At 50.5% G+C, this 27,724-nt stretch overlaps 1 protein-coding gene across 2 annotated transcripts in view; it reads left to right on the top strand.

The window, feature by feature from the left end:
- The window catches only part of WWC2 (WW and C2 domain containing 2), a 135,477-nt gene that overhangs the window by 81,667 nt on the left and 26,086 nt on the right, over positions 1 to 27,724 (top strand). For both annotated transcript variants that reach the window (XM_054566194.1, XM_054566193.1), the window contains 9 exons: positions 4,581 to 4,660; positions 9,387 to 9,516; positions 12,392 to 12,538; positions 13,153 to 13,226; positions 16,557 to 16,799; positions 21,648 to 21,737; positions 22,788 to 23,407; positions 26,852 to 26,981; positions 27,547 to 27,630. In XM_054566194.1, coding sequence (XP_054422169.1) covers positions 4,581 to 4,660; positions 9,387 to 9,516; positions 12,392 to 12,538; positions 13,153 to 13,226; positions 16,557 to 16,799; positions 21,648 to 21,737; positions 22,788 to 23,407; positions 26,852 to 26,981; positions 27,547 to 27,630 — 1,598 coding nt within the window. The remainder of the gene's footprint in view (positions 1 to 4,580; positions 4,661 to 9,386; positions 9,517 to 12,391; positions 12,539 to 13,152; positions 13,227 to 16,556; positions 16,800 to 21,647; positions 21,738 to 22,787; positions 23,408 to 26,851; positions 26,982 to 27,546; positions 27,631 to 27,724) is intronic.

The following is a 27,724-nucleotide window of genomic DNA, read 5'->3' as shown; positions in this document are numbered from 1 at the left end:
AAGTGCACATGGAGTGTTCACAAAGGAGAACTTCACTCTAGGCCACTGAGTCTGATAGCAGCTTAACTGATTTATTTGAACTACTTGCGAAGGTCTAGCATTGGCTTTCCATATTTTTATCTATTACCTGTATATCCAGGTAGAATATTTCATAAATATTTCACATAATGCTTCTCATTGGCTTTGTTTTTCTTTTCTATTGTTACACAAAAGTTTGGGTTTAGAAAAATACTATATTCAATCACGTTGTTTCCGAGGACCAAGTTCATTCGTGAGTCATCACAAATGGTTCTAATAGCATCTGGGCTTCTATTTCTTTCTATTCTTCAGTCAGGTCAAAACCATGTTTATTGCTAATCCTGTGACTCTCTGGCGTTGCGTTCTCATTTTCTTTAAAGGTAAGGGTTTTAGTTACATGGAAGCGCAGCGGAGGGAGGTCTTTCCAGGAGGAGCCTCTGAGAGCCGCCCTTCACTGGCTTGCCTACTGACCTCCCAGCAAGACAATGGAGAACGGGGGAAAGGAGGAAGACAGTCATTAATAAAACGCTGCTTTGCTCGTTAGGGCTTTAATGTTGCAGGTTCACTTGTAGGGCAGGCATAGGAAACTTACCTGTCTTGGGGTCCTTCTAGGGTCCACAGGTTTCTGGAATCTGCTCTTCCTTCATTGTCATCTCTCTCCTTCTTCTGAAATCAAACTTATGATGCTAAAATTGGTCCTCAGAAATAACTTGAAAGTCAATGGGAAATGTCAGTTGCTTTGGTGCCTTCGGGATAAAAAGCAGGAAACGTGCAAAAGTCAAGGCTGTCCTGCCTCCAGTTCGGTGCTCCGGGCTGTTAAGTTTGATTCCTTCGAAGTAGGCCTGGACAGATAGGTGGCCGGCTATGCCCAGGGAGCCCAGTGTGCAGGAGAAAGGAACACAGGCCCTAGGGCTCATGGGCCTGCTCCTGTCTTCAGCTGGGGCAGGATATAGCAATAGTGAAGTTTCAGAACTAAAATAAGGGCCATAGGTTTTATTTAGGTCATTTTGCTGTAATTCCAGTTCATCTTTGATCTTACAGATATTATGCCATTATAACTGAAGCTTTTATAATTACAGTTTTTAAAAAATTCTCCTGGGTTCTAGACTGCTCTCTGCTGCTTAGTAGCAGTGAAACCTTCAGCAGATTACTGACTTTCTTTAGGTCTGAGATTCCTCATCTATGAAAGAATAATTAAGCTGTGTGTATCTAAGAGAGGAATTGTGAGGGCTGAAAATAGGTATTTCTCTTTAGTACGATGTCTGGAACACGTGGAGCACTCATGAATTTCAGCTCCTTATTGCTCCCTAGTAAAGTCCGCATTGGGCTAAATTTGCAGGCCAGCATTAGCTTAATCCTTTAGCTGTGAGCTGAGGGCATGTGGTTTTACATCCTGCATCCGACGTTGGAGGGTGGTTTGGAGAGTGGAAGAGTAGAAACAGTGATCCTGTAAGAGCTAACGATCCCAAATGGTCCTCTGAAAACCAAGGCAGTTGAACTAATTAAGACCAGAGTCGTCAAACCAAAACCAAGTGGAAATAATGTTGGGTTGGAAATAATGTTTTCACCTGGCAATGTAATAGAATCAAACTTTTTAATAGTAAACAAAATAAAATTTAACAGTGATATTTGGGAGCTAAGAATCGTTCAGGGAATCTGCTAAGATTCCCACCCCAAAATAAAAACAGTAGCTTATAACCAACTTTAGGTAAAGTAAATAATGTGCAAGAAAAGAAAGCACAGTTAGTTTTCTTCATCACTGTTACTTAGCATACAATAACATGTTGCTCACGTCACTTAAGAGTCTGGTCAAATGTTAATTTTAGATTTTTGAAAAGAAATTAAATTGGTGTGTCATCGCAGCCCAAATGAGTTTCAGTAGAATGCTATTTGTTGTCATTAAGATACACCAATTGTTTTAATGCAGTTGTTCTTAGTTGAACTCACGTCTTATTACCATTGTTTTTATCACCTATGTTTTCCAAGGTAAAGACAGGTTTCAGCCGAGCCATTGGAGTCACCATTGATTTTTGGATTAACTGTTGTTTTAAAATAAAACATTAGTCATTTTGGTAAAAAGCTCTGGCGGGCGCTGTCAGAGCGGAAGCACATTACAAGGTGCTATCGATTGCAGACGGCTCCCACACTTTAGTCTAATGCCCAACCGAACTGTCTCTGTGACACCCCGTGAAGAAGCCCAGCGCTCTTCAGGAGCCCGGCACCTTCCAAACCCAGTTCCGGCCCCTCCTGCCCCAGGAGGTCAGCCCGCATCACCCCCCTTGAGGAATCGTTCCCTCACCCCACCCCCAGGACCCAGGGGCGGTGTGGGTACCTCCTTGTGTAGCAGTCAAATAACTGCCTTTCAGCAGTTATTTGTATTCCTTTTCCTAATACAATGTAAGCACCTTGGGGCACAAACTGGTAAATGCTCAGCTAAGGTCTCCAGATAAATGACAGAGTATCTACTCTATTGCAGGAGAGTGGCCAGGCGTGCGAACAGGGGTGGTACCCGGCACTTGTCATTTTATTCCTCCTTGGGTGCTGGATCTTCCTCCGGACATTTCAGTCACGTATTCTGTGACACTCTCTTCTGTTCCTCCAGCTTCGCTTGCCGCCACTCCGTGGCGTATTTTGTCCCTTCCTGGGCAGATTTCTGAAGATGAAGTTGGCCAGGCGTGTTCCTGAACTCTCTTCTTTCACTCCGTCCTCTGGGTGGTCGCATTTATTCTCATGCATCTAAAATACCGTCTGTATGTCAGCAGCCCTTGGTTTTGTATCTGTAGTCCAGACACTTCTTCTGGACATCGAGTCTGCATATCCCAAGTGCCTTTCATGTCTTCCGGGTACCAGAGAAATGTCCTAAAGAAAGCCCTGGTCTTCCCCCCAGAGCCGGTCCCACTCTCCAGGAAAGCACCGTCCTGTACCCACTGGCACGCCAACGTCCTGGGCGTGACCTCTGGCTCGTCTTCTCCCTCGCCCTCCCCCCCCCGTGCCCCTCACCGAGCCTTGGCGACCCCCTCCACGCTGTCCCTCTGGGCTCTGCTCTCTGCCGCACTGCGCCCGTGCCGCCCCGCGGTGCGGGTGCGGGGTCCTGCTGGCCCCTCCAGTCGGCTCACCAGATGCATCACACTGATCTCTTATAAGCTTCCGCAGATCATCCTTTAAAAGTCTTCCTTGATTCTTACTGTTCTCGGGAGGAGGTGCAGAAATCCTCAACGTGGCTTCCAGGCCCTCTGTAGCCAGACTGCCCCTCCAGCCCCATCCCAGGTCACGAGCCACCCCTGTGCTCCCCGAGACTTGCGAGGGCCCCTCCCCCAGATGATGGTGTGCCCACAGGCTCTGCCTTTTGAGAGCCCTTCGCGCCACGGGAAGCCCCCCGACCCTCTCAGCTTAACCGCTGTTTCCTCGGACAGGCCTTACCTGAGACCGCAGGCGGCGTCTGCATCCTGAAGCGCCCCGAACGTTTCCTTTATGTCACCTGCGGTGACTGGCCCAGGATCTGGCTCCCCCGTGGCTCTGTAAGGCCGCCGAGGGCGAAGGTCATGACTGTTATCCTCAGTTATTCACACTGCAGACCCAGGGCCTGACACACAGTGGAGAGTCAGTCCCTGTTGGTGGAATGGGCAGGATAAACAGGAAAGAAAGGTTCAGCGGCACGTTGAAATACTGTGTAACAGAAAGCGCCAAACCCTGAAGGCTGTAACTTCGCAAATGGAAACCAATTTCTGACAGCTGTGTGAACCTCTAATTCATGACTAAATCAGGCTTCTGCTGTTCTTCTGACCCATCGGAACTTAGTATTGTTATTACCAAGGAGTATATTTGGCAACAGGAAAAAAACACATACTTTTTTATCAGTGTGACATCAAATATTTATCAGTCACCTGCTGTTTGCCTGGTACCGTTCAACAAGCTTGGACTTCAGCTGGCGAGGGGCAGCTTACCTACTCAGGGGCCCAGACAGTAAGCAAGTACACAGAACATCTTGGCTTTTGAAAACTGTGAACGAGATAAAACAGGGTAGCGGCGTGGGTGGGGTGGTGGGAGGAGTCTTCTTGGAAAAGGTCATGTGTGCTGAGACTTGAGTGGCGGGGCCAGCCACTGAAGATGGAGGGTACAGCGCCCCAGCCAGAGGGGGTGCCCCTGCAGACTCTGAGCAGGTGCCGCTGCGACACACCTGAGAAACGGGAGTGGCCAGGGGCCCCGGAGCTTCGGGCAGCGTGAGTCCAAGCTTGCAGAGATCACACGGTATCTCGGTGTAAACTCCTGACTCTCCCTTACCGCTGTTTATCACAAAACAGACACTAGTGATGCGTGCGTGCCCGTAGGAATGCTGCTCAGTAAGGTGATGAAGGTTACAAGCTGTCGTAAGGGCCATCACGGACCACGGAAGCCTCATTAGTCTACCTATCGTAGAATTTATGTCAAGGAGAAATGAGCAGGGTGAATGTTCAACTCAGGGCTGTGTTTATGTGTTTAATACTTTACTAATGGATTATCTTTTAAAACGGTGCTGCTAATTATTTACAAACATTCATATTTACATTGATTTCTCACCAAAGGTTAAAAAGCTGAAGAGGGAACTCTCACAGATGAAGCAAGAATTGCTCTATAAAGAACAAGGCTTTGAAACGTTGCAACAGTGAGTATAAAAGTACTGAAATTGACTTTAATCCAAAGCTCTGTAACTTATACAAAGGAAATACAAGTACAGATTGCATAAGAAATTTCTCAAAGAAACATCAAGTAAAAAGCTCAAAGTGCTGCAAAAAAAAGAGAAAAAACAGGGAACCAACGAACCAAAAACTGGGGAAAAAAAATCTATGTACCATATTTTACTGTATATAGTGCACACTTTTTTTCCCCCAAAGTTTTGAGGGAAAAATAAGGGTGTGCATTATACATGGGTATACTGATTCTATACCATGCGTATAATAATGGGTAAAATAATCCTGTGTACGATGCACACAGAAATGTGGGTGCGCATTATACGCAGCAAAATACGGTACTTTGGAAACATCTGAGTTTATATTAATCGTTGGAGGTCCAAGGAAACCAAAGTGAAAAACTTCAGTTTGTCGGTTGGGCCCCGCCAGCTGCCCCGACACTGCGTGTGGGGCTGAGCGCTGGGCTCGGAGGTGCCGCTCCGCATCCTTCCCCAGGGCCGCACCGAGCGCGCCCGGCCAGGCCCGGCCCTGCGGGAGGTGGCCCTCTGCCTCCTGAGCCCCAGGGCGCCGGAGGCCACCCTGCGGCTGACCTCAGAGACTGTCGCAGAGGAGCCTGAGTGAGTTCCTCATTCCCCTGATGCACTCTGTCCTTTCCAGTTCCCTGCTGACAACGGGGGACAGGGTGGGGGGGCCCCCGCTGGCACAGCTCTCAGGGTGGCAGGAACTGGAAATGCACGCCCTGTCTTCAGCCCCAGGAAGCCACTGTGCTCCCGGCTCCTGCGGAGCAGCCTAACTGAACCCTGACAGGCTCCCCAGGCATCCCGACCCACAGAGCCGCTGATGCAAAGGAGGAAGCCACGGTTCACAGCCACACGGCCACGGAGAGGCTGGGAGGCCTTCCCGCCGGAGAGGCCTTCGGCCGTTCCCCCTTCCCTCCCCCAGGACGCAGGGCTGGGCGCCGCCAGCTGTGTGCGGTGCCGTGTTCGCAGGGATTGCCCCGGTCAGCGTCCTGCCCAGGCAGGTTCCTGTTCCACCGCGCGTCTCCCTCAGCAGCGGCCCGAGGTAGCAAGGCCTCTCGTGAAAGATCCCAGGTGTGTGCAGGCCAGGCGGACACACACTGACTGCTCTGTCCGTTTGGATGACGGCTTGCGTCTCACAAACCCGCTTGCTGCGCGGGTCCGCCAGCCACGGGACTCTTATTTCCGTGTTGGTTTGATGGCTCGCTCTTCTCCTTTTGCTGCTCACCTCATGTCACCCCAGCCATGGCACCCTTTCCGACGCACCCTTCCTGGAGGTTCTCCAAGGTGCCCACATGGGAGCATAGTCAGGGGAGCTCGGAACAAAATTCCCGTTTCTGGTCTGCACCCAGGTGCCCTTTGGGAGACCGCCAGGGGGTGCTTGCATGTAGCTGTACTCTGAGAAGTCCCCTTGGTCGCAGAGCCCCCCTAGAAACTGGGCAGGCCTGGGATGACTCCCGTGTGTCAGTCAGTGACTGTGTGCCAGCACAGAGGCGGGCTCTGTGGCCAGAGTGCAGCGCGAAAGCCAATTCTGATGAGCACCGCAAAACGTTCAGCCACACGTTCGTTTTTTAAGGCACGTGAAATTATTACTCACGTCACCGCCTAGGATTAAAGGTTAGCCAAACTTGCTGTTTTTGTTCTATCTATGTAACAATGCCGTATTGTTTCAAAGCAGCTTGCTAGCGAGCAGTTTTTATAGGAATCTGAGGCATGTTTAAGAATCTGTCAATAACATTCCACGCGAAAACAATGGCCATTTGTTGTAAAAATTCAGGCCTTCTCCTGCTGCGAGGCTGACCCTTTGAACCCAGAGTGGGAAGACATGGTATCTCGCATCGGGGGCCTCGGTCGGCCGTCTCACCTGCAGACGCAACGACGCTGTTTTCATCCAGTGCTACCCAGCACCTGCGGGAGCGAGGGACAGCCGACCGAACCCAGGGCCTTACTTTTCAAGAAACCACATTCTTTATACTATAAAGGGACTTTCACTTGGGGTTACGGCAGAAAGGATATTTCAGGAACAGATTTAAATAGAATCCCACTGCAGCCTTTTGCTACCTTTTACTTACTCACAATAGAATGAAATATTTCTGTTGAATCTGGTATTACAGTGTAACCTAAACTCGGCTCTCATTTCACCTGGTACAGTAGTTCACGCCGGATGAGTGACTGGTCTTATCCCCTAAATCACTCATTTCATTCCGTCTGGGGTCCCAAATTTGACTTTGGCCTAAGCGATAGTGTAGCTTACGCATAGGTGGATTCCAGGAGGCACAGTTCCACTTTGCCACCTCCCATGTTCACTCAGAACTGGAAGAGGCGAAAGGAAGCGACACCCAGCGAGCCGAACGCATCGATTCTGGGAAAGTTTGGCGCTGGGGTACTTATTTCTCAGGGGAAGCGTGCAAATGGCAATCTCTTCTCTTTCTGAAGAGACTAAGATATAGGTAAAAATTAACTGTAGGGGTCACACAAACAAAAAAAATTTTTTTTCATTTTTTTTTAGGAAAAAATATAAAATGGTATTTTTCAAACCAAGAACCAAAAAAACTTGTAGTACTTTTGTTGTACAAATCAGCAAATAACGCTAATACTCTATTGTACCATCAGTCAGGGTCCAAAGAGAACACAGGTGCAAGGAGAAAAGCGGAGGAGAAAAGTGGGAGACGGAGGTGCCGGAGAAGAGCCACCATAAAGTGGGGCGGGGCGGGGCGGGGCCGCCCAGGGCCTGTGGGCCGCGGTGGCTCGCTCTTGCCAGGTGTGGCAGGTGGTGGAGCCGTGGATAGGCGGGAGAGTCTCATCTATTTTTAAAGCTCTCTGCAATTTAAATTACCAGTTTTCAAGGAGCGCTGCTTTTATTTTTAAATGCTTCAGTTTATTCCTGAAAACAGTTTCCCTGCTTTTCTGTTTTCAATCGTGAAAGTTGGTTCCTGAATTAAAGATTTGTTTTACTGTTAAATTCTGAACGTTTCTCTCCAATAGAAAGACAGTCCTTGGGCTTCAGGAATTTACTCTGACACAGTCTGAGACACCGGTGTTACCAGCCATGTCGTGAACTCGCACAGATTTTTTAAGAATCAGAATAAGCCTTTTACCTCAACCAAGTTTAATACTTTAAGAGACCCAGTGATTTCATTGGTAAACCCCTTCCCCAATAATTGGAATTGACCAATATCAAAGCGCTTTTAGTGTTCTTATCAAATATTCGAAGCGTAACAGTCGTAAGAGCCCCAAGCAGAGTCGGTCATTGAAGACAGTCTCCTCATGGGCGAAGGGCTTAGCAGGTTCGGGGCCACGCCTTCCTCACCTTTCCGGAGGCCTCGGTTTCTTCCTTTGGAGGAAGTGACTGGTCGCTCTCTAGGGTCCCTTTCTGCCCTAAACACTGGGTGTGTGTTTAATTCAGTGAGTTCATTAATTGTTCTTTATAATCAGATGACTTATGACGAATTTTATTTTCTTAAGTTCTGCAAGACTTTCATTGCTTGTTCAGCAGCATAAAATATTAACTAAACTAGTACTTGGGGAAATAATGTTATCTACACACTGCACTTGTTTGAGTAAACTTTGGAAGAGTGAGTAAGATAGGTGTTTTCTTTTTTTCATTAAACCCTTCACGCTGAATTAAATATAAATTATTAAGTGTTTTAAACCCAATGAGCTCAGAGCCGGCTTCCTGTGGTTTCATAGGTGCCTTTTCTCTGTGGGTAAGATGAGAAGTATGTCCGAGGAGGAGAGCGGTGGGCCGATGGGGCAGGGGCGTCCGCCGGGAAGCCCACTGTGTTCCAAGCGCGCCCGGGCAGGCGGTGCGGGAGCCAGGAGAGCGGTCGGGAAGATGCCGTTACACCATCGCTCAGGGAGAGTTGGGCGATTTGGTGGAGGGAACTGGGTCCCGGGCAGCCCTCTGATGCAGGGCGACCGTGTGAACTGCCGGGGCGTTTGGCGAGCTCGTCTGCGGGTGTCACGAGTCCGCTCTCTGTGTCGCCTCGGTGTCGACGAGTGAGCACACCTGCCCACTGCCTTGCTCCTGGGTTCAAACTCATCCCAGCGGGGCAAGCAATTACACCCAGGCTCCTAACTGTTCTAAAATCGGAATGAATGCATTTGGAATATTGAAAAGAAATGAGAAACTAGACACACGATCCGAATACTGTGGGGTGCCAGCTGCTGCAAGTGATTCTGCCGCCGGTTGAGCGCCGGCCAGGCTGCGGGCGCGGGCTGCGGTCTGCACAGATGCTCTGCGGCCACCGCCGGCCACAGCGATGAGCCCTGCGTCCCTGTGGCCGTCCAGTGTGCCGGCATTTCTGTCCTGCCGCTCAATCGCTTCCCCGCGTCCTGAACCTTACTCAGGGGGCGTCCGGGGCAGCCTGCGGTGAGGTTTGAGCTCTGCCAGCGCAGGATCATCCAAACAGACTGAAGGCGAAAGGACTGGGCCTGAGTGCAATACAAAAGGGACAGGCGTGAGGGGAGGCGGGAGGAGCCTCTGCTGGAAGCGAGGCCTGCAGAAGAGACAGGAGGAGAAACTCTCAGCTGGGAAGGATGAGGTTGGATGGGCGTGTGAGAGTCGAGGACTAGTGCAGCCAGCCAGCTAAGACAACCCCAAACCAGTTCCCCCGGTCTGTCTTACTTGTACGCTGACATTCTTTGATTTTTTTTTTCTTTCCTTTTTTTTTCCTTTGAACAGAATTGATAAAAAAATGTCCGGAGGCCAGAGTGGCTATGAACTCCGTGAAGCCAAAGCCATTCTAACCGAACTGAAATCGATCAGAAAGGCTATTAGCTCAGGAGAGAAAGAAAAACAGGATCTGATGCAGGTATGTTATGGGATGTTTTGTTAAGTCAAACCGTTACTTTCTGGGGCCCAAGACACTCTCCCTGGGGCAGAATTTCTCCATGAGCGTCCCCGGATGGCCTTTTCTGCTTCCCCATGTCCCCAGCCCCTTCCACACCGAATCTGGTCCCATAGCCGGTGGTTCCGGCCCTGGCACGGCCTCTGAGGAAGACAGATTGGTTCCGAGGTCCTGGTGTGCTTACTTGAAGGCAGGCTTTGGTTGGCCTTTGAGACAGTGGGTGGTGGATCCTTGAGCCCACGTAAGGAGATTAGCATCCTTGTGCACCCTGCCGCTCGCTGAAAGCTCCATGCAACCCCTGATAAGCAGGGTTATCGAAACCAGTGATCCTCAGCCCCGGACGCGGAAAGGGCCTGTCACCTGCCATCGGCAAGTTAGAAGATACGCCCTTGAGCATCTTATGCCAGGATCTTAGAAAAGCCTCTCCCACCCAGGTGGTTGTAAGAGAGGCATGGGGGATGCTGGCCTGGCAGGGGATATCTGTACAGTCACCCTAGGGGATCTGCTTGTGGCAGCCGAGCCCCTTGCAACGCCTGTAACCTCAACATACGGGTCTCAGCTCCCAACGGCCCAGCCTCGTCTGTAGACAGAACAGAAAACAACCATTCAGTGAACGGTATTCTACGTTCTGAATATTTCTGTTTTAGCAGACATAATCGTGTTTTTTAAAGAGTGTGTCCCTTCCTCCTCTTCCCTTCCTTCCATCCCATAATTATCACAAGCACTGAGAATTCTTTGCATACTTGGAGTTCTTCACGTAGCCGAGTGAGGATTTGGGAGAATGTTACAGCCAACGGTGATGCTGGCATTTTCAATAGAACCCCTAACTTTAAATACTGTATTCAACTACTTAATGTCAGTTTTCAAAAATGCTAGTTGAATGGAGGTAAATATTCTTGAACCCGTATAATTTTGCCTTTCAGCAAGTTTTAAATAATTTGCAGGGAGAGATCAAATGGAAGAGACAACAGAAGTAATCACAAATACTGAGAAGCACTGAGACTGGGCCAGGCAACCTTCTGCCTGCCTTGCACGGAAACAATTCGTTTAATTCCCCCAGCAGCCCTCAAGCCAGGCACTGTTATCATCCCCAATGTACAGACAAGGCAGTTGCAGCCCAGGAGAGTCAGCGACGTGCCCAAAGTCACACCACCGGCACGTGGCAGCACTGCCATTCAACCAGCTAGTCTTGCTCCAGACTTGGTGGTTGTAACCTAGACTTGACACATATAAGACTTTATTTGGATATATTTTGTTTTTATTTCACAATGATCCTACTGATTGAATCAATAGTTCCTAAAAGGCACATAATAGGTCCTTTGAAAAGAGTTTATGGAACTTGAACACACTTACAGTGGAATCTTATAAATCAGCAATTTTAGGTCATCTTCCATTCTTCCTGTAAACTTTGGGTTTATACACAGGCCAGATTAAATTAAGAGCTTCGGTTCCTTCTTAATTACTAAAGTATATAAAATAATCAGTAGGTACAGAAATCAACAATAGCACTGAAAGGGACATTAGGTATCTTCTGTGACCTTCCAACCTCTTTGACCACAGCTCACAGGAAAAAATATATTTTACATCAAAGCCCATGAACACAGCTATCTTTACATATAGATACACACACAAAACAAATTTCACAGAAACATGCCTGCTCTTAATACTAGGAATGTACTCTGCTTTCATTTTCGAGTCGCTTCTGTGATGCTTTAAAAAACATAGCTACTTGTGACCTAAATTGATGAGTGCATTGTCATCACAGATGGCTCTGAAGAATACGCACCGTCTCACTACGCAGATGAAAAATAGAAAAGACTTGCCCACAGTCACTAACTGATTTCTTGGTTCTTTTCTGTGATGTATTATTTGACATGACCATTTAATTTTTATCTCTCTTGTATAGACATTTTGTATAAATATCCCTTTGAAAGAAAATAGAGAAGATTAGGTTAAAAAAAAATATATATATATATATGACCCCTGATAGTTCTGATGTCTTATTGTGAGAATTTTAAATATCAGGGTTAAATCCTGGTTCTTCTAAAAGTCGATAATAAGTGTCTCCAATTTTATGAGTGTTTTGTAAGCTTGCTTTGTCCTTGGGGGCAACTTAGATGAAGTTTTTCCCTTTTCATACTTTTAGTAGCTCACGTTCTCCCTCCAAGGTCAACTCAGGCTGCCACGCCCGGTGCTGAGAGCAGGCCCGTCCCCTCCGACCATCACTTTACCAAATGAAGCGTGTCCCTTTGGACAGTGCCACGCGGCGGCGGCAGGCCGACGGGCTCAGGTCGCCCGCGCGCGCTGTGGCCTCTGGGCTCCGTTTCCTACTCTCTAACGCGAACGTGAGCTGAGCAGCCTCCCGGGTCCCGTCCGGACGCGGGGCGTGATCGTGGTGGACGTCTGCTGAGGAAGGCAGCGTTTTCCCGCTGTGTTGCACACGAGATTCCGTTGTCGGTGTTCCGTGGTTCCATAATGGCCACGCCTACAGTGGGTATAGTTCTAGTTAAAACAGAGACTTCTTCTGAGGGAAATTTTAAAAACAAGAACATATGTATTAAATATAAAGATACCATTATTCACAAGGCGAATAACCCCCAGGCTCTCTTGGGAAAAATAAGATAACCTGTTTAATGTGCTCTTGCATACTTCTGAAGTCACATGTGTGCATGTGCAAAATGACATTCTGCTCTTATTTTTTCACCCATTTAAAATGCTGTGTACGTGCTAAAATAATGCCATTGGTTTTTCCATTAAGGTGAGTTCTTTCAATTCAGTGGTACCTGGGGGAGGTTTGCCCTTTTGAAGGCTAAGCCTCCCCGTTGTGCATCCCGCCCAGAGCCTCGCCAAGCTGCAGGAGCGGTTCCACCCGGACCAGAACATGGGCAGATCCGAGCCAGACCTGCGGTCCAGCCCTGCGAACTCTCATCTGTCCCTCTCCAGACAGACCCTTGACGCCGGCTCCCAGACCAGCATCTCCGGAGATGTGAGTGCCCCCCGTGGAAGGGCTGGCCGGCGGGCTCCCTGGCCGGCCTTCTACACGGCACGGGTGTGGGTTTGCCAGTTTGGGAGGCCACTAGCCGATTCACGACAAGTCCCCAGTAATTTTTGTGTTCTCTTGCACTCCTTTGAATCATGTGCTATGAAAGTAAAACAGAGATCAACAGCAGAGCCTACCTAGTTAAAGAAATTAACTTTTGAAGTTATTTAGTTCATATTTTATGCAGTTGAAAGCTGAATGATGGAAATTTTGGCTCCTGGTGGCAAGGAAATTAGTTCTGGCTCATAAACTTTATTCACCTGCACACCCCTCATAAACTCTTGGATACCAGAAACATTTACCGGATATTTTTTTATCTTGAATTTAATGCATGGAGAAAAGGACGCTAAAGTCTGTAAAAGAGAGAAGAGGTTGAGGCAAAGAGGAACGCCTTGCCCCTCCCTCCTGAGGCTGTCACGTGGGGCCTTCCTCAGCCGTGGTCTCCATTTCAGTACCGTCTTCCCTGGCTTTTCAATTACTTGTCCTTCCCAGAAACAAAAGCAGTCTACCTCTGTTCATTATAAGAGCTCATTGACTTTTTCCCTTTTGTTTTTCACTAGATCGGAGTGAGAAGCCGGTCAAACTTAGCTGAAAAGGTCAGGCTGAGCCTACAGTATGAAGAAGCCAAAAGAAGGTAACCGTGGGGTGGCCGTGGGATCCAAGGGTCCGTGGGCTCCGACTGCAGCGTCGGCTCCACGGTGCATCTCTGTGCTTGTAGTGACACCTGCTGGCACTCCCCACACACTTTACTGAGGGTGTCCTTCCGTGTTTAGGTGTAGGGTTGCAGAGTCCCCTCTCTGCTTGCTGTCCCTTCCTTCCCTGTCCCCCACAAGCTGAAGAGCATGGAGAATCCATGACAAGTGTAGCAAGGAACTTGTCCCCTTCTCGTCTGGAGGAAAGAAGCTTTGAGCTCGTATGACACACTTAAAAGTGTGAAGGTAGACACAGTGCAGTGGCTCAGGTGTAGGACTTGATGGCGGTGCATGAGTCAGCCCTAAGGTGGAGAGCTTGGATCTTGTCCCTTTGCTGGAAGGGGAGTCTCCTGCCAACGTCCTTGAAGAGTGAGAGGTGTCTGGCCCAGTGACTGACTTCCAGGAGGAGGAAGAGAGATTCTTACTTCTCTCCTTTACCTCCTGAGCCCCCAGGACACCCCGGCTGCCCTTTTCTGACCGTGTGATGGCGTGGGTGCGCCCTAGAGACTCCACCGCCCCTGCCCAGTCGGCAGCCTCGCCTTAGTTGCATGGCATAGGCACCTCGCTTATTTTGAGCGCAAGAGTCAGGCTGATACATTTGATATTATTATTTTCCTCTTAAGACTTGAAAAATGCTATTGATAAATCGTTTAGGAAGACATGGGGGAGTGGAAACTGCATTATCACCCTGCAGGGGACAGAGAAATTGATCACATTTCTCCTCCTCAGCGTGGAAAGCTCAGCTGAGAACCTGCTAGCGTGTCCTGGCTTCCTACTGTAAGGAAGACCGTCAGATAGATACTGAAGTATAGCCATTGATACTGGTGATGATGATAATTTATAAGTAATTAGCCAGAGTTCTTCGAGGTTATCTGGCTTCAACAAAGTAATTATTTGATCTGCCTAAATACAATATTTGCCTCCATGTAGCCTCTGTTACTAATACAGCTTGGTTCTTCGATTTACTGAAAGAACCCTGAGCTTTGCTCTACAAATTATTAACCACATGCGCTTGAGCAAGTCACTTCGTTTCTCTGAACAACACTTTACTTGACTAATTTTAATGCCTAGGAATTTTTTCAGGTGGGTGGTACATTTCTCGAGGTTAGGAAACCTTTTGTGTGCTTTATCTTCCGCTTCTCGGAGCCCAGGCGGAGGGTTGAGGATGGCTCTGTGGGCCTGCGTGAGGCCCCGTGAGACGGGAAGCTTCCAGAGGGGGCTGTGTGCAGCCTCTGGGCTGTGAGCACGCGGGCCCTTCCGCAGTGAGAACCCCTGGGTCCTGCTGTTAACAAAGCCCGGGGCCATGTCCGGTTTCCTGAAGGAGAATGCCCGTAATGTAGCATTAGCCTGAGAGAGCCAGGCCTCATGCCCTGCGGTCTCGGGGGCGTGACTTGACTTCCCTGGGGCCAGCCTGAGCTCTCGCTCTGCTCTGGGTTCTACCAGAGCTGGCACAGCCCACCCCCTAGGTGCTCCCTCACATCTCCCTCCTTTGTTCCCCAGGTGTGACGGCACCTTTCCCAGCAAAGCCCAAGACCTGCCTGGTGCTCAGTCAGTCCCACGGGTCACGGGGGCCTCTCTGACTTCCTTCGGTGCATCAGCGCTTAACTCAGTCGCGTCAAAAGTTGAGACGCTCACTCTGTCCCCTCTAGTCACATTGCCGCCCTGGGACCTAACTGGGGGTTTTATTTCAAAGTTACTGGCGGAGCTGACGAGCAGTAAATCTGAAGGGTTCATGCGTGTGTTGAAAATGCTTTTCCCTCGAGTCTGAATAAGTACAGAGGCGGGTTGTGTCTCTCTGAAGCCCGTTGCCTCCTCCAGCCTTTGTTTTATGTGCTTAATGAAGCTACTAATACCATGCTTATTTAGCATTTTGATGATTAATTTTCCAGTACATTGAGACAGTTGTTTATGGTTTTGTGGTTACAGCTGAAGAATAGCTGATGTTACATCTATCATAAATGCAGACGGTGGGTGAAAATCAAAAGTAAACTCTGCATGCAGTGCCAATTTAAGGAGGCAACTTTATTTTTTTCACTAAAACGAGAAACTTACAGCGCAAGAACGTGCAACTAACCGCTTCATCTCTGTCCTGACAACGTTCTTTGGTTCACCTTTTTTTTTCCCTTCTACAACTTCTTCCCTCAGAAGGGGAGACAGAACCCTCCCCCATTCTACCCGTTTTTCATATTCTGACGCGTCCTGGAACACCAGCCAAAGTAACCCTCCAACAGCGTTCATAGGAAGGTGGTCTCCTCACGCCGACATCAGATGTGTTCGTGGTTTATTTTCCCCTGGTGCTCGTGGGCCAAGTAGCCCCGTGGCACTGACCGTCCCCACAGCGCCACAGCGCAAATGCAGGTGGTCAGCACATCCTCAGAGTCAGGAGGTGACTTGACCGTTGAGTGAGAAGCCCTGACAGACAGAAATCTGGCGTCAGGCAAAATTCTGACACCGGTCAAGTTTCCCTTCAGTGCTCGTTCACCGTCCTCCTCCTGTCCCTGTCCCCGCACTTCCGCACCTGCTGTCACCCCGGGGGTGCCTGCGCTGCAGGGGGCCCCCTGGGTGCCGTCTGCCTCCTGTGCAGCCAAATGCCTGTCGCGGAGGAAAGGCGGGTCTAGTGCAGTGACGCCCCAGTGCTGGCTCGACACGCGGTGCAGACATGCGCGGCACACCGGTGGGGAAGAGCATTCGCAGGGCGCAGCCTAGGGAGACCACGGGCAGAGGGAGCCGAGCCTTGCCCCGGTCCTGGCGGACGGTGGAGCCTTGATGGATGGCCGTTCTCATCCATCGGCTGACCGGTGCTCGCTCCCCTCCCTCTTCCTTCCCCGACTGGCTCACGCCCTGGGGACAGCCATTTCACCAGGGGACAGTCTCCTTCCCTACAGGCCAGCATCCCTTGCAGACACTCTCCCATCCCCGCAGGGCGGTTAACGGAAGCCCCCCAGCTGTTCTTCCTGCCTGGCTTCCTGGGCTCTCTGCTTTGAAGCTCTGTGTGCTTCCACCTTCAGCCTGTCTTCAGATAAGGGCGCGGGCTCACTGCGATTTTGAAGGTGGGAAAATGACGCAGGTGACGGCTAAGTACAGCATCAGGCCCGGAGACTGGGGCACGGGCAGCTGCCCCCCTTCTTCCTCGGACCAGGCGACCACAGCCCTCTCCGCGGAGGTTTCCAGCGGAAACGGGGCGTTTACGCCCCCAGACTGAGCACAGCTGTGTCCACCCCTTTCTCAGGAGGCCTGAGTGCATGCACCCCTGTTTCCTCTCTGTATTTTAGCATGGCCAACTTGAAAATCGAGTTGTCGAAATTGGACAGCGAGGCGTGGCCCGGGGCGCTGGATGTTGAGAAGGAGAAGCTGATGCTGATTCATGAGAAAGAAGAACTCTTGAAAGAGCTTCAGTTCGTCACGCCACAGAAGCGCACCCGGGGCGAGCTCGAGCGGCTGGAAGCCGACCGGCAGCGCCTGGAGGAGGAGCTGCTGTCCGTGCGGGGCGCCCCCAGCCGGGCCCTGGCCGAGAGGTGGGTGTCTCCCAGGGGCCGGGCTCGGGGCACCTGGGGGTGTCTCAGCCACGCCCGTGCCGTTCCCTGGTCGGTGGCCATCTCAGGTGCATCTGTTTTCCGGGGACGGAGACCCAGCCTAGAAGGGCTTTCTCTCTCCAGAGCAATAGCACCCTCCTCTGCCCCCCTGCCCCTCCGTGTCCCTCATCTCAGTGTGTCTGTTAGGAAGCTGAAAATGCCATGACTGAGGCTGAACGTTGACAGAAACCCGGGAATGCTGATAACCATAGCGACAAACTATCGCGCCCTGATAAGAAAGATAATCTGCACCGTTAGAGCAACTGAGGCTTCCTAGCTGGGGTTTTATCACTCACAAGGATGCCAACGGTTATTGCTTTTCGTTTCACGAGGAAAAGACAGCTTGCTCCCTTGAATATCTTAACAGGTCACAAAACGTTCGCTTGGATTTTGTTGGTCAGTGAGAGCCCTCCTCTGAAGGAGGGGAAATGCCAAGGGAAACTCTTGATTTTCTGATGTCTGCGGGAATGGGTAGATTGATCATTTTTTCTTAAACATCCAGTTCTGTAATCAAAACAGCTGGACTGTTGGGCGGCAGGCCCTCTGGGGGTCAGCTGGACAGGCACACGTCTGCGCAGGGGCCCCGTGTCTGGGCCTCAGTGGCCGATCCGGTCGGACGCCTGTGTCAGCCGCGGGCCACGGGGCGCGCTGGTCTCACGCACGCCCTCAGGCAGCAGGCGAGGCGCTGTGCCCGTTCTGGAATGTCAAGAAAGAAACTCACATTCATGTCATTCCAGGTGACCCGGAAGTAACTTCAAAATGCCCAGCCCTAACCCAGTTGCTTTGTTTTGTCTGTGTGTGTGTGTGTGTGTGCGCGCGCGCGCGTGTTTTAACTTCTTGGCTTCTTGCCTTCTAATTCCTTGTGCTTTATCAATGTTTAAGGTCACGTGTCTACATAACATCACAACATTTGAAAAGGGTGGGAGGGGAAAACCCTTGAGATTCCAGATTACGTGGTAGCATTGGACTTGCCTTTCCTGAGTTTTAACTGTTTTAGGAGAACTGGCTTTTGTCAGTGAAAATGTTGGTCAAGGTCATGTATAGCTACCAACACCCCAGCCCTAGGGGTCACAAAGAAGTGTCACACAGGGAGGCCTCGACAGGTGACATTCCTGGCCTCTCTTCAGTCTTTCTCATCATCCTCGCCTGCCCCTTCTTTCCCCTCCTCCCGCCCTAATACCCAGTGGAGCTGATGGAAGGCTCAGCCTCAGCTAAACGTAAGCCTGGCTGGCCAGGTAAGGGTCCATGTGACCAAGACCTAAAGGAACCAAAGCCTGAGGTCGAGAGGGGGAATCAGTCATTCCCTGAACTGCCTTGATGTCGTGGGTGTGTGGGTTGTGTAGCTTAAATATCTAGGGTAAAAGTTTGATGATCATCAGTAAATAGGAAGGAATGGGTAGCTCTGTGTGGCCTGTGTATAAAACAGCAGTGGTATTTTGTGTTATGCGCACTTATTAAACATACATGTCTGAAGCTCTGAGTCCATCCCAGCTGAGCAGAGCGTGGGTCTAGGAAGGGTTCTAGGAAAGAGAAACCAGGCATGTGTTTGTTTGCTTTGATCAGCTTTTCAGGCACGATGTTTTGTCTTTTTTATTAGGGCTAGAGCTTCAAAAATGACTGATGAAGTAACATTAAAAATATACTTTGTTCCTAAGTGCTTACACATTGGCTTTTAAACTTTTGTTTGCACATCTATAATAACTGTCAAAAACTCGGCAGGAATTTTCAGCCCTGTGTGTGGCCCGGGCCTGCCGTCCTCCTCTCTCTGTGTTGCTGCTCCCGGCCGTGGGGACCGAGCCCGCCACCTAGTGGTGCTGGCGCAGGTGGGAAGGAGAGAGCGGCTCATCCAGGGATCACCAGCAAAGACGAGTTGCTCTCCAGTGGGACACAAGGCACAGAGTGCCAGAATTTTTGCACATCTTTCATAGTCTTTTCATACAGTTACTGAGGTGCCTTAAACTCTGTGCTTTTCTCTAACACGCTCTGGACTTTCTCATGCATCTTAGAGGTTCTGTCTTACACCTTGCCAAGGTGTCTTCATTGTTTCTTAACTAGTCACGCACCGCATAAGGACATCTTCATCAACGATGGACGGCCTACACAGCGGTGGTCCCCCAAAGTAACAATGGAGCTGAAAAATTCCTGTCACCTCGTGACATTGAGGCCATCGGGAGGTTGTGACACGACGCCTTACTCACGTGTTCAGGGCGATGCAGGTGCAAATGAACCAGCCTCCTGCACTGCCCGGCGCAGGCAAGCAGAGCACGTACAGTCAAGTGCAGGACCTCATACTTGACGACAGTGACAAATGAATACATTACTGGTTTATGTCTTCACCACACTATACTATTTATCATTCTATTGGAGGGCACCCTACAAAGAGTACTTTTTAAAAGTTTGCTGAAGAGCCATCATTTTTTCGAGCGCTCCGAGAAAGCCCATAAAAACAACGGTGCGCCGCGTTAGCTCATCAGCAGCCTCTGGCATCTCGTGTCGGCTCCGTGCCTTGAGGGCAGCGTTTCCTCTGGCTCTTGATTTGATCGCATGTTGTTTTGTGGAGTAACACCCAGTGCGGGTGTGCGTGCCAGGGGCCGGGGGCCGCACCCCGCAGCCTAGGCCTGCAGTAGGTGCACCCTCCGGGTTTGTGAGGGTGCCCTTGGCACTGTTTGCACGACCATGAGCAGCAGTACGTTTGTCAGAGCGCACCCCCTTTGTTAAGTGGCATGTGACTGTATAAATGTTTCTGCTGCTAAGGAAAATTTTCAGGCAAGTAAGTGGGGGTATGAGTGTCATTTATTTCTTAATGGAAAAGGAACTTACCACTTCAATAGGGGGCCTGCAGTGTTCCCTCTGTGGAAAGTTCTGGGTGGTCTAAATCAGGAGGGGCCGGCAGGTGCTCCTGGCTCGACAGGCGGCCGGGGTGGGAATGGGAGAAAGGGTCAACGCCCACCTTCTAGGAGCCTGTCGTCTGACTAGGGACGTGCCGGCAGTAACGGAAAAGCCGGGCCTCAGCCGTTCACGGGAGCCACGAAGAGGCCCGGCACACAGCGCCCGAGCGATCGCCCGGAGCGGGGAGAGGGGACCAGGGCTTGTGACGAGGACGGGATTTTAAATTTCAGCACGAAACACTGACATCATACAGAAGCCTCCCTAATGCGTCAGAAACGCCTTTGTTTGTGCAATATTTAGTTTTAAAACTGAATTAGAAAGTGCATCTCCTGTTTCAGAAGACATGGATTTTAGTAGATTTTTAGGCTTTCTCCGCACTTCTATTCATTTCATCTGTTTTGCGTTAATATGTTTCCTTGTTGGGTTTTTATTTATGTTTAAGAGATTTAAAAACTACAGGCTGTACTCCTTTTCAAAATACACCTTTGCAAGCCGTGAATTAAGAATTTATCACCCTTTGAAGTGCTAAACAAAACGACAAGAATTACTTCTTTTATTTTAACACATAATAGCATTGTGTTGGTGGCACATCAAAGGATAGATACCTATAAATAAAACACGAGCATGTTTTCTCACTGCCTAAAATGCAAAATAACTTTTCAAAGAAGCTGAAAATTACGGAAATTTTCTTTTTCTCCGAAGGCGAGGAGCTGGTTTTCCTATCACCCCCTTGCAGAGCTGGGCTAGGCTTTGCGCAGGGCAGGTGCGTTTGGTAGAGTCCGCAGCGCCTTACCCACCACCCCCCGCCCCCCCTCCCTGCCGGACCCCGGACGCTGTCAGCAGCTCCGCCGAGGCAGACGCAGTAGGGCTACAACCCGCAGTTTCCGACGAGGACGCTGAGGCCCCGCCTCCGCGACTTGCTAAGAGCAGACAGAACCGCAGCCTGCGGCCCCGGGCCTCCCCCACGCTCTGCAGACGCTCGTTCCCACGGTGTCTCAAGACCCTGCAACGACGCAGGCGGCCCTGGTGCCGGTGCCTTGTTGCATAAAGCCCTGGGCACTTGATGCATTTTCATCAGTATTTGATGTATTTACTCAGGGCCGCAGTTCCCTGCGGCCGAGTCTTAAAACCGCCAAACGCTAGTGCAGGTGAAGTCGAGGGGACGAAATGTCGTGAGGATCCGGTGCGGGGGGATGGGACAGACGTACTGCCTGCCCACGGGACGGGAAATCACGTTTATGTCTGTATCTTGCACAGTTTGGGCTCATTTGTTTCTTAATCCCTAACATTCTCATCAAATTGAGATAGGACTTTTTATCACTAAATCTTATTCTGGCCGAACAATTCAGTACCTGGGGTGATCTTTCATAATTCCCTGTTATTACCGTTAAATTGTTTTAGTAACGTAAACCCAGTCGCAGGCCTGTAGGATTCTGTGATCTTGGTTAGCTTCTTGTTTTCCTTCTCACTCTCTTTCTATAATTCGTAAGAGCATGAGGGTTGTCTTAACCTGTTTAAAAAAATTCTAGAGGAGTCAAGCAAAAAGGACTCACGGCCAACAGCGTGGTGATTGTGGGGGTTGGGGGAGGGAGAAGGTGTTAAATAGTAATGGAAAAAATAGAATGAAAAATATTTTTTTAAAGAGAATTTTAGCAAGCCAAATTTAAAACATTCTCAGTTACCCTGAGACTTGGCATAGGCGCCCCTTAATCAGGCGCATCTGTGGATGCGCCCACTTGCTTCTTGCCGGGGTTCTGTTTTCTCCCAGCCGGGGTCACCGGCTTCCCCCCCGTGGTACGTAACTTCTCTGTAGCAGGGACCTTTTCTTTTCCTTCCGTTTTTCATGCATTATCATAATCATTTGAAAACATAAATTCACTTGTGTGGGTTTTTTCTTTCTAGATTGAAATTGGAAGAGCGAAGGAAAGAGCTTTTACTGAAACTTGAAGAAACTACCAAATTAACCACGCATCTGCATTCACAGCTGAAAAGGTAAGTCTGTCTAGTTCCTGAGGAGAGGTTTCTTTATTCTCGACTATATTCAGACATGTTTTTGTTCACTTTGTTCACCTTTGATTGCTTTTCTCCTCATGTTCAACTATTTAAAAGAAAAGAACATAGTTATACTACTACTGTTAAAACTTGAATCGCCAACTTAAAGTTGCATAGGTTTTGTTTTTTTTTCATGAACCCCAAGGTCATATTTGGAAAACATTTGAATATGTTGTGGGAAGAAAGTATATTTTACCCTCAGTATCTACTTAGGGAACTGACAGATTTTCTCCCCAACAGTCTTTCTTTTAAGAGGGAAGGTGGGTGATTCGTCTGAAAACATACTCGCTATTTAAATACACAGAGAAGAGGAAGGGCAGGTGGGCCCAGGGGCCTCTGTGTTACCTGTTTGTCCTCAGAAGCTTCTTTTGTTTCTCTCGCAAATAAAGTTTCATTTGTTAAGCAGAGTAACTGTATTAACACTTTGTACTGTTTACCCCCCCTTCTATTATAATTTTTTTTCAAAGATTTTATTTATTCATTTTTAGAGACAAGAGAAGGGAGGGAAAACAGGAGAGAAACATCCATGTGTGGTTGCCTCTCACGCGCCCCCTACTGGGGACCTGGCCAGCAACCTGGACTTGTGCTCTGACTGGGAATCAAACCAGCAACCCTTTGGTTCTCAGGCCAGCACTCCGTGCACTGAGCCTCACCAGCCAGGGCTCTATTATAGATTTAACTGCATAGCTGCTTCTGGGTATCTCTGCAGGTAGACCCATCAATAGGTATTTGATCCCCTCCCCCTTTTGTAACTTTTGCAAAAGGAGGGTGGTTTTTAATAAGAGTAGAATTGCTGCTTCAAGAGTATTTAGAGAGCCAGGTCGAAAATGTCCATGAAGAGCCCTGGAAATACTCGGAGTAACAGCAAGTCCGCTGCCCGGTCCCCGAGGCTGCCCTTTGGCCTCGCCGGGGTCTCGAGGAGGCCGCGGGGGCTGTGCCTGGGTCGCCTGTGCAGTCCCAGCATTGGCAGCAAGCCCTGTCTTCCCGCAGCCTCTCCGCCAGCACCCTGTCCATGTCGTCCGGGAGCAGCCTCGGCTCCCTGGCCTCTAGCCGGGGCTCCCTGAACACCTCCAGCAGAGGGTCGCTCAACTCCCTCAGTTCCGGCGAGCTCTATTACACCGGCCAGGGCGACCAGATAGACGCAGATTATCAGTATAAACTGGACTTCCTCCTGCAAGAGAAGGGCGGCTACATTCCTTCCGGACCCATCACCACCATCCATGAAAACGAAGTGGTCAAGTCCCCCGGCCAGCCCGGCCAGGGCGGTCCCTGCAGGGCGGCCGCCGCAGCAGCAGGCCCCACGGCCCCGCTGGCCGAGGCCCCCAAGTCGGTGACGTCCCTGTCCTCACGGTCCTCCCTCTCCTCCTTGTCCCCGCCGGGCTCTCCCTTGGTGTTAGAAGGCACGTTTCCCCTGTCCTCTCACGACGCTCCTCTCCATCAGTTCACCACCGACTTCGACGACTGTGACCTGAGCAGCCGTTTTGCAGACATGGGCCTGGGTGAGAGTCAGGCACTGCTGGACCCGGACTCGGGCGGCGCGGCCCAGCCTCTCCTGGCGGACAAAGACCTCCACGAATGTGCCCGGGAGCCCTTCTATGAAGGAACGGCAGGTAAATAAACGTGGGCTTCGCTGTCGCGTGTTCCCTCTCCGCTGTTTTAAGGGGAGAATCGGAGGGTGGCTTTTTCCCTATAAACAAATGGGAAAATGCCCCTGTCTTTCCGCAGCTCTTTTTATTGTGGCCTCATTTAAGGAGTTGTTCACTGATATCCCTAGACATTTTTTCTTTATCAAATAAAAGTCACCTTCCCTTGGCAGTAGTTTCATCTCTAAGGATCTGCTCTGCCATCTAGACCCTCTCTGTGTACGGCAGAGACTGGGAACATGCTTTGTGGACACACTTCAGACTTTCGAACCGATTCTGGCTCGGAACGAGCAAGGCAAAGAACAAGGCTTTCTTTTCAAAGTTGGCCGAAGACAGATGAAAGCCAAAGCAATTAGCATACCAGCTAATTAGTACCAGGGTTCAGTGTTTAGGCTGCTCAGGGAATTCTATATAAATACAATTTTTGTTTCATGCCAGACTCCCCCTTTCTGCCTCATTTGTAGGAAGCTGGTTCCCGTGCCTAGTGTCACCCTGCCACCTTCTGGCCATACTTCTAGTTGCAGCCCAAGAAGGCGCCGTGGGAGGAGCCCTTGCTCCTGCATTTATGCTCAAAGAGACAGGAACAGAGGGAGAATTTAACGTCTCTAAAATTGTTTCCCTCTGCGAAATTGTTTCCCGAAGCTGTTATATATTAGGCGTGGTTGCAAAGAAGACAAGATGGCCCCTGGTTGGCACACGGCCGCAGCTGTGGTCCAAGGTGGGGGTCTGTGGCAGCACAAGCCGGAAAGGAAATAGGAGACAGCAGCTCCAGTGGCCCTGGGAGCCCCGTGTAGGTCCACACGCACCCCTTCATTGCGTGTCCACAGCACACACAAGGGCGGGCCTCCTAGGAGCATATTTAATTCGTGTTTATGGTCCTAGGGATTCTAAGTAGTACTTCACCGGCCAATTCAGATATGTAAACAGATAGAAGAATGCCTCCCGATTGTGTGGTTTCAAATCCTGAAGAGCTAGACCCACCTGCCGGTGGCCGGGGCCGGGGCCGGGGCAGGAGAGGCGCGTGTGGCTTGTGTGCCACTGCCTGGCAGGTGCCCGAGCGGAAGGTAACGTGTTACTGAGTTCATCAGCCACAAGGAAAGTAAGCACAGGAGTGGGGCTTCCATGGTGGCGCCATAAAGCAAAGCAGAGACCCCCCCACCGAGGCCCCCCAGCCCTGGAAGGAGTGCCGTGTGCACCTTGCGCTCACGCCACTGGCACGTGTGTTGTGGCCACCCGTTGACCCAGCCTCTCCAGCTTGCTGTCCCTCATCTGAAAAAGGGGGGCGATAAGGTGCCTGCCTCGTAGGGTCCTGGGAGGATTATGCCGGGATCCATCCGAAGCACGGATCCTGGGCCCAGCCCCCAGTTCCTGGTGATTATTATAATGTGTGGTGATACGTGTAACACTCTGCTCTTAGGACAAACCACTGGCGTTTATGAAAGGAGGCTGGAGAAGGCAGGGTGGTTTCTGTGCCAGTCTCCTGGGCTTTGGACTTGAAGGGCCTTTCATTCCTTGAACCCGTCAACGCTGCGTTCGCTCTTCCTGTGTTTGGAGTGTTCTCTAGTGACCGTTTCTCAACATTCAGTGCCTTTCGGGGGCCCAGGCAGTGAACCCAGATGCTGGAGAAGGGGGACAGATCAGTGAGAGCGTCACCCAAGGTCTGTCTCCACCCGGGGCCCCGGAGCCTTGGAGTCCCTGTCCTGCCCTGACCCTGACGCTGACCCTCGGGTCTGCTGCTGTGTCTGCCTGAGATGCCTCTGCCCAGGGACTGGTGTCTCTGGCGCTCCCACGAGACTTAGAATTAATTTTATACACATAAGTCATTATTTTATATACAGGGCCCGGCAGCAGGAAGGCCTGCTGCAGCGGGGTTGGTAGGGTAATAATATGGCTGTAATAATTTATAGTTTTAATGTGAACATTTCACCTACAATGCCATATGGTGCACTTGAGTGTGATATTGTTGTTACAGAATTACATGCTTGTGATTCTGTAATAAAAGATTTTGTAATTAAAAAAAGGGGGGCAGTATATGTGCCAGACCCTGTATATAGAAAAAACTTAAATATATATATTACCTATCTATCAATTCCATGAAACAAATAATCATGATGCATTTGAAAAGTTAAAAAGTCACCCTAAGGAAAAATACATTGGAGAGCTCTGTTTGCACGTAATGCTCAGTTTCATGCGTGAAAAACAACTGAAAGCCTATGTTTAACTGTAAAGACTAATTCTCTCCGAGTCAGTTCACCCACGGACGTCTGGCCTCGGCTGGGAGCGGGTGGCTCAGGGCGGTGACACCGGCGGCCCCGCCCCCACCCCCGCGCCCCGGGCGCCACAGCCTCGTGCAGGTCGAGTGAGCTCTTTTTCGGATGTCGCGCTCCGGCACCAGCCCCGGCCGGATGATGGAGACTGAGCTGCAGTAACTCCGAAGTCCTTCCCTCGTCAGTCCCTGTCATTGTCAGTCAACAGTCAGTCTGCTGCGGCGATTCCAGGGGGTGGGGGTGGTAATCCATAAATCATGTCCTCACCTTCCCCTCTCCCACAAGGGGGTGGGCAGAGAGAAGCCGTCAGAAGCCATCATCAAGGAAAAGGCCATCCCAGCGCCAGCGATCAATCCTGTAATCTGAAGCCTTGAAACTTAAACATCTTAACAAGATGTAAAGTCAGGGCTCCGAAGGGGGCGAGCCGCATACCAACACCGTCCCTGCCGGATGAAAGAGCTCCGCAGGCTTGCCGCTTGTTACCGGGGAGCAGAGCTTTCTGGGAGCGCTCCTAGCTCACTGCAGGGTGCTGGGGTAGGAATATGAGTTAGAGATGAAAGTCAAGCGGTAGTTGGTGCTCAAGATGCAGCACCACAAAGGTTTTTGGGGTTTTTTTTTTAATGGTGTTAGCTGATGAGGCATTCTCTCGGGGAAAAGCTTTTTTTCTTTAACTTCTACAGGAGATGGAGACTCTGGCATGTCGGTGGGGCAGGGGGTGGGGAGCCAGAGAGAGACCCTGCCTGCCCTCGAGGAGCTAGACGCTCTCAAGTATAGAAATACCTGCTACCTGAGGGAGGCAGGTAGTCGTTCTCGCTGCTGCGTGGCTATAATTGCAGTGAATTCCCAGGAAACAGAGGCCCCGGACCAATGAGAATGTGTGTGCTTCATCCCTTCCCTTAAAATATTTCAGGACAAAGAAAAACCATGTTCATCTTCCAATAATGACCAAGATAATTGGTGTCCCAGGACCCTTCGAAGTCACAGAGCCTTGAATCATCCACATCTGTTGGTTTGATTAGTAACATCCTTGCTTCTCGGACGGGAATTCTATTTTGGGTCTCGCAGAACCAAACTGCACGTGTATTTTATGTTTAACTTGCCCTAATGGGAAGTTCTCCTCACCACTGCCCCCTTCCCTCCCTAGATGTGGAAAAGTCATTACCAAAACGGAGGGCGGTCCACGTGCTTGGGGAGAAAACGGCCTGCGTGTCGGCTGCCGTGTCCGACGAGTCGGTGGCTGGAGACAGCGGCGTCTACGAAGCTTTCGTGAAACAGTGAGGCTTCCCGTCAGCGGGGGGGGGGGGGGGGGGGGGACCCTCAGTCGCCCCGTCTCCTCCTAGCATGCATATGGGGGTGGGCTGGGATGTCCCACTGCCTTTGTCCGCCCTTTAGGGGGCCAGGGCTTTGTGCCCGAACAGTTCAGAGTGCCCAAAACGCGCCATCAGCCAGGGAAACGACAAACGTGTTTGTCGGGTGAGCGTACTCGGACACCTCACCCTCTTTGCGACTTAAAACTTGACCGAGAACCTGAGAGTGGTTTCGCATGGCCCGCGTGGCACAGCCAGCTCCTGGAACAGGTGTCAGCATAGCCCAGGGAGGCCCAGGGAGGCCCAGGGAAGTCGGGCATCCGAACGTCTTCCCCCTGAGAGTCAGAGACAGGCTCCTCTTGACAAGGTGAAGAAAGACATCAGAGCGAGCTTTCCCTGGCCCAGCCCTGCCAGGGACGGTGGCGGGGGGGGGGCTGTGAAGTCAGGTTTGCAATTGAACTGATAAAGTGGCAGGCAGTGACCGTACCCACTTTCATCAGTTGCTCCCCTCCCGCTGTCTCCCGGTTCCCAGGCCGAACGAGGTGGAAGACGTTCCCTATGGGGAGGAGGATGCTGCAGTCGTCGTGGAGACGGCCCAGGTGCAGATCGGACTCAGGTACCGGCAGCGTGGGGGCGGGGCGCGTCAAGCCCTCTGTGTGGCGCCCACTGGCCCGTGCTCTCTGCTCCTCTCATCGGCTTCTCTTTTGACA

Source organism: Pteronotus mesoamericanus, unplaced genomic scaffold (genome assembly GCF_021234165.1).
Source record: "Pteronotus mesoamericanus isolate MK-2021 breed Mesoamerican mustached bat unplaced genomic scaffold, CSHL_Meso_final contig_169, whole genome shotgun sequence".
NCBI lineage: Eukaryota > Metazoa > Chordata > Mammalia > Chiroptera > Mormoopidae > Pteronotus > Pteronotus mesoamericanus.
The sequence above is the reverse complement of the archived record's forward strand: the minus strand, read 5'-3'. Positions and strand labels throughout refer to the sequence as shown.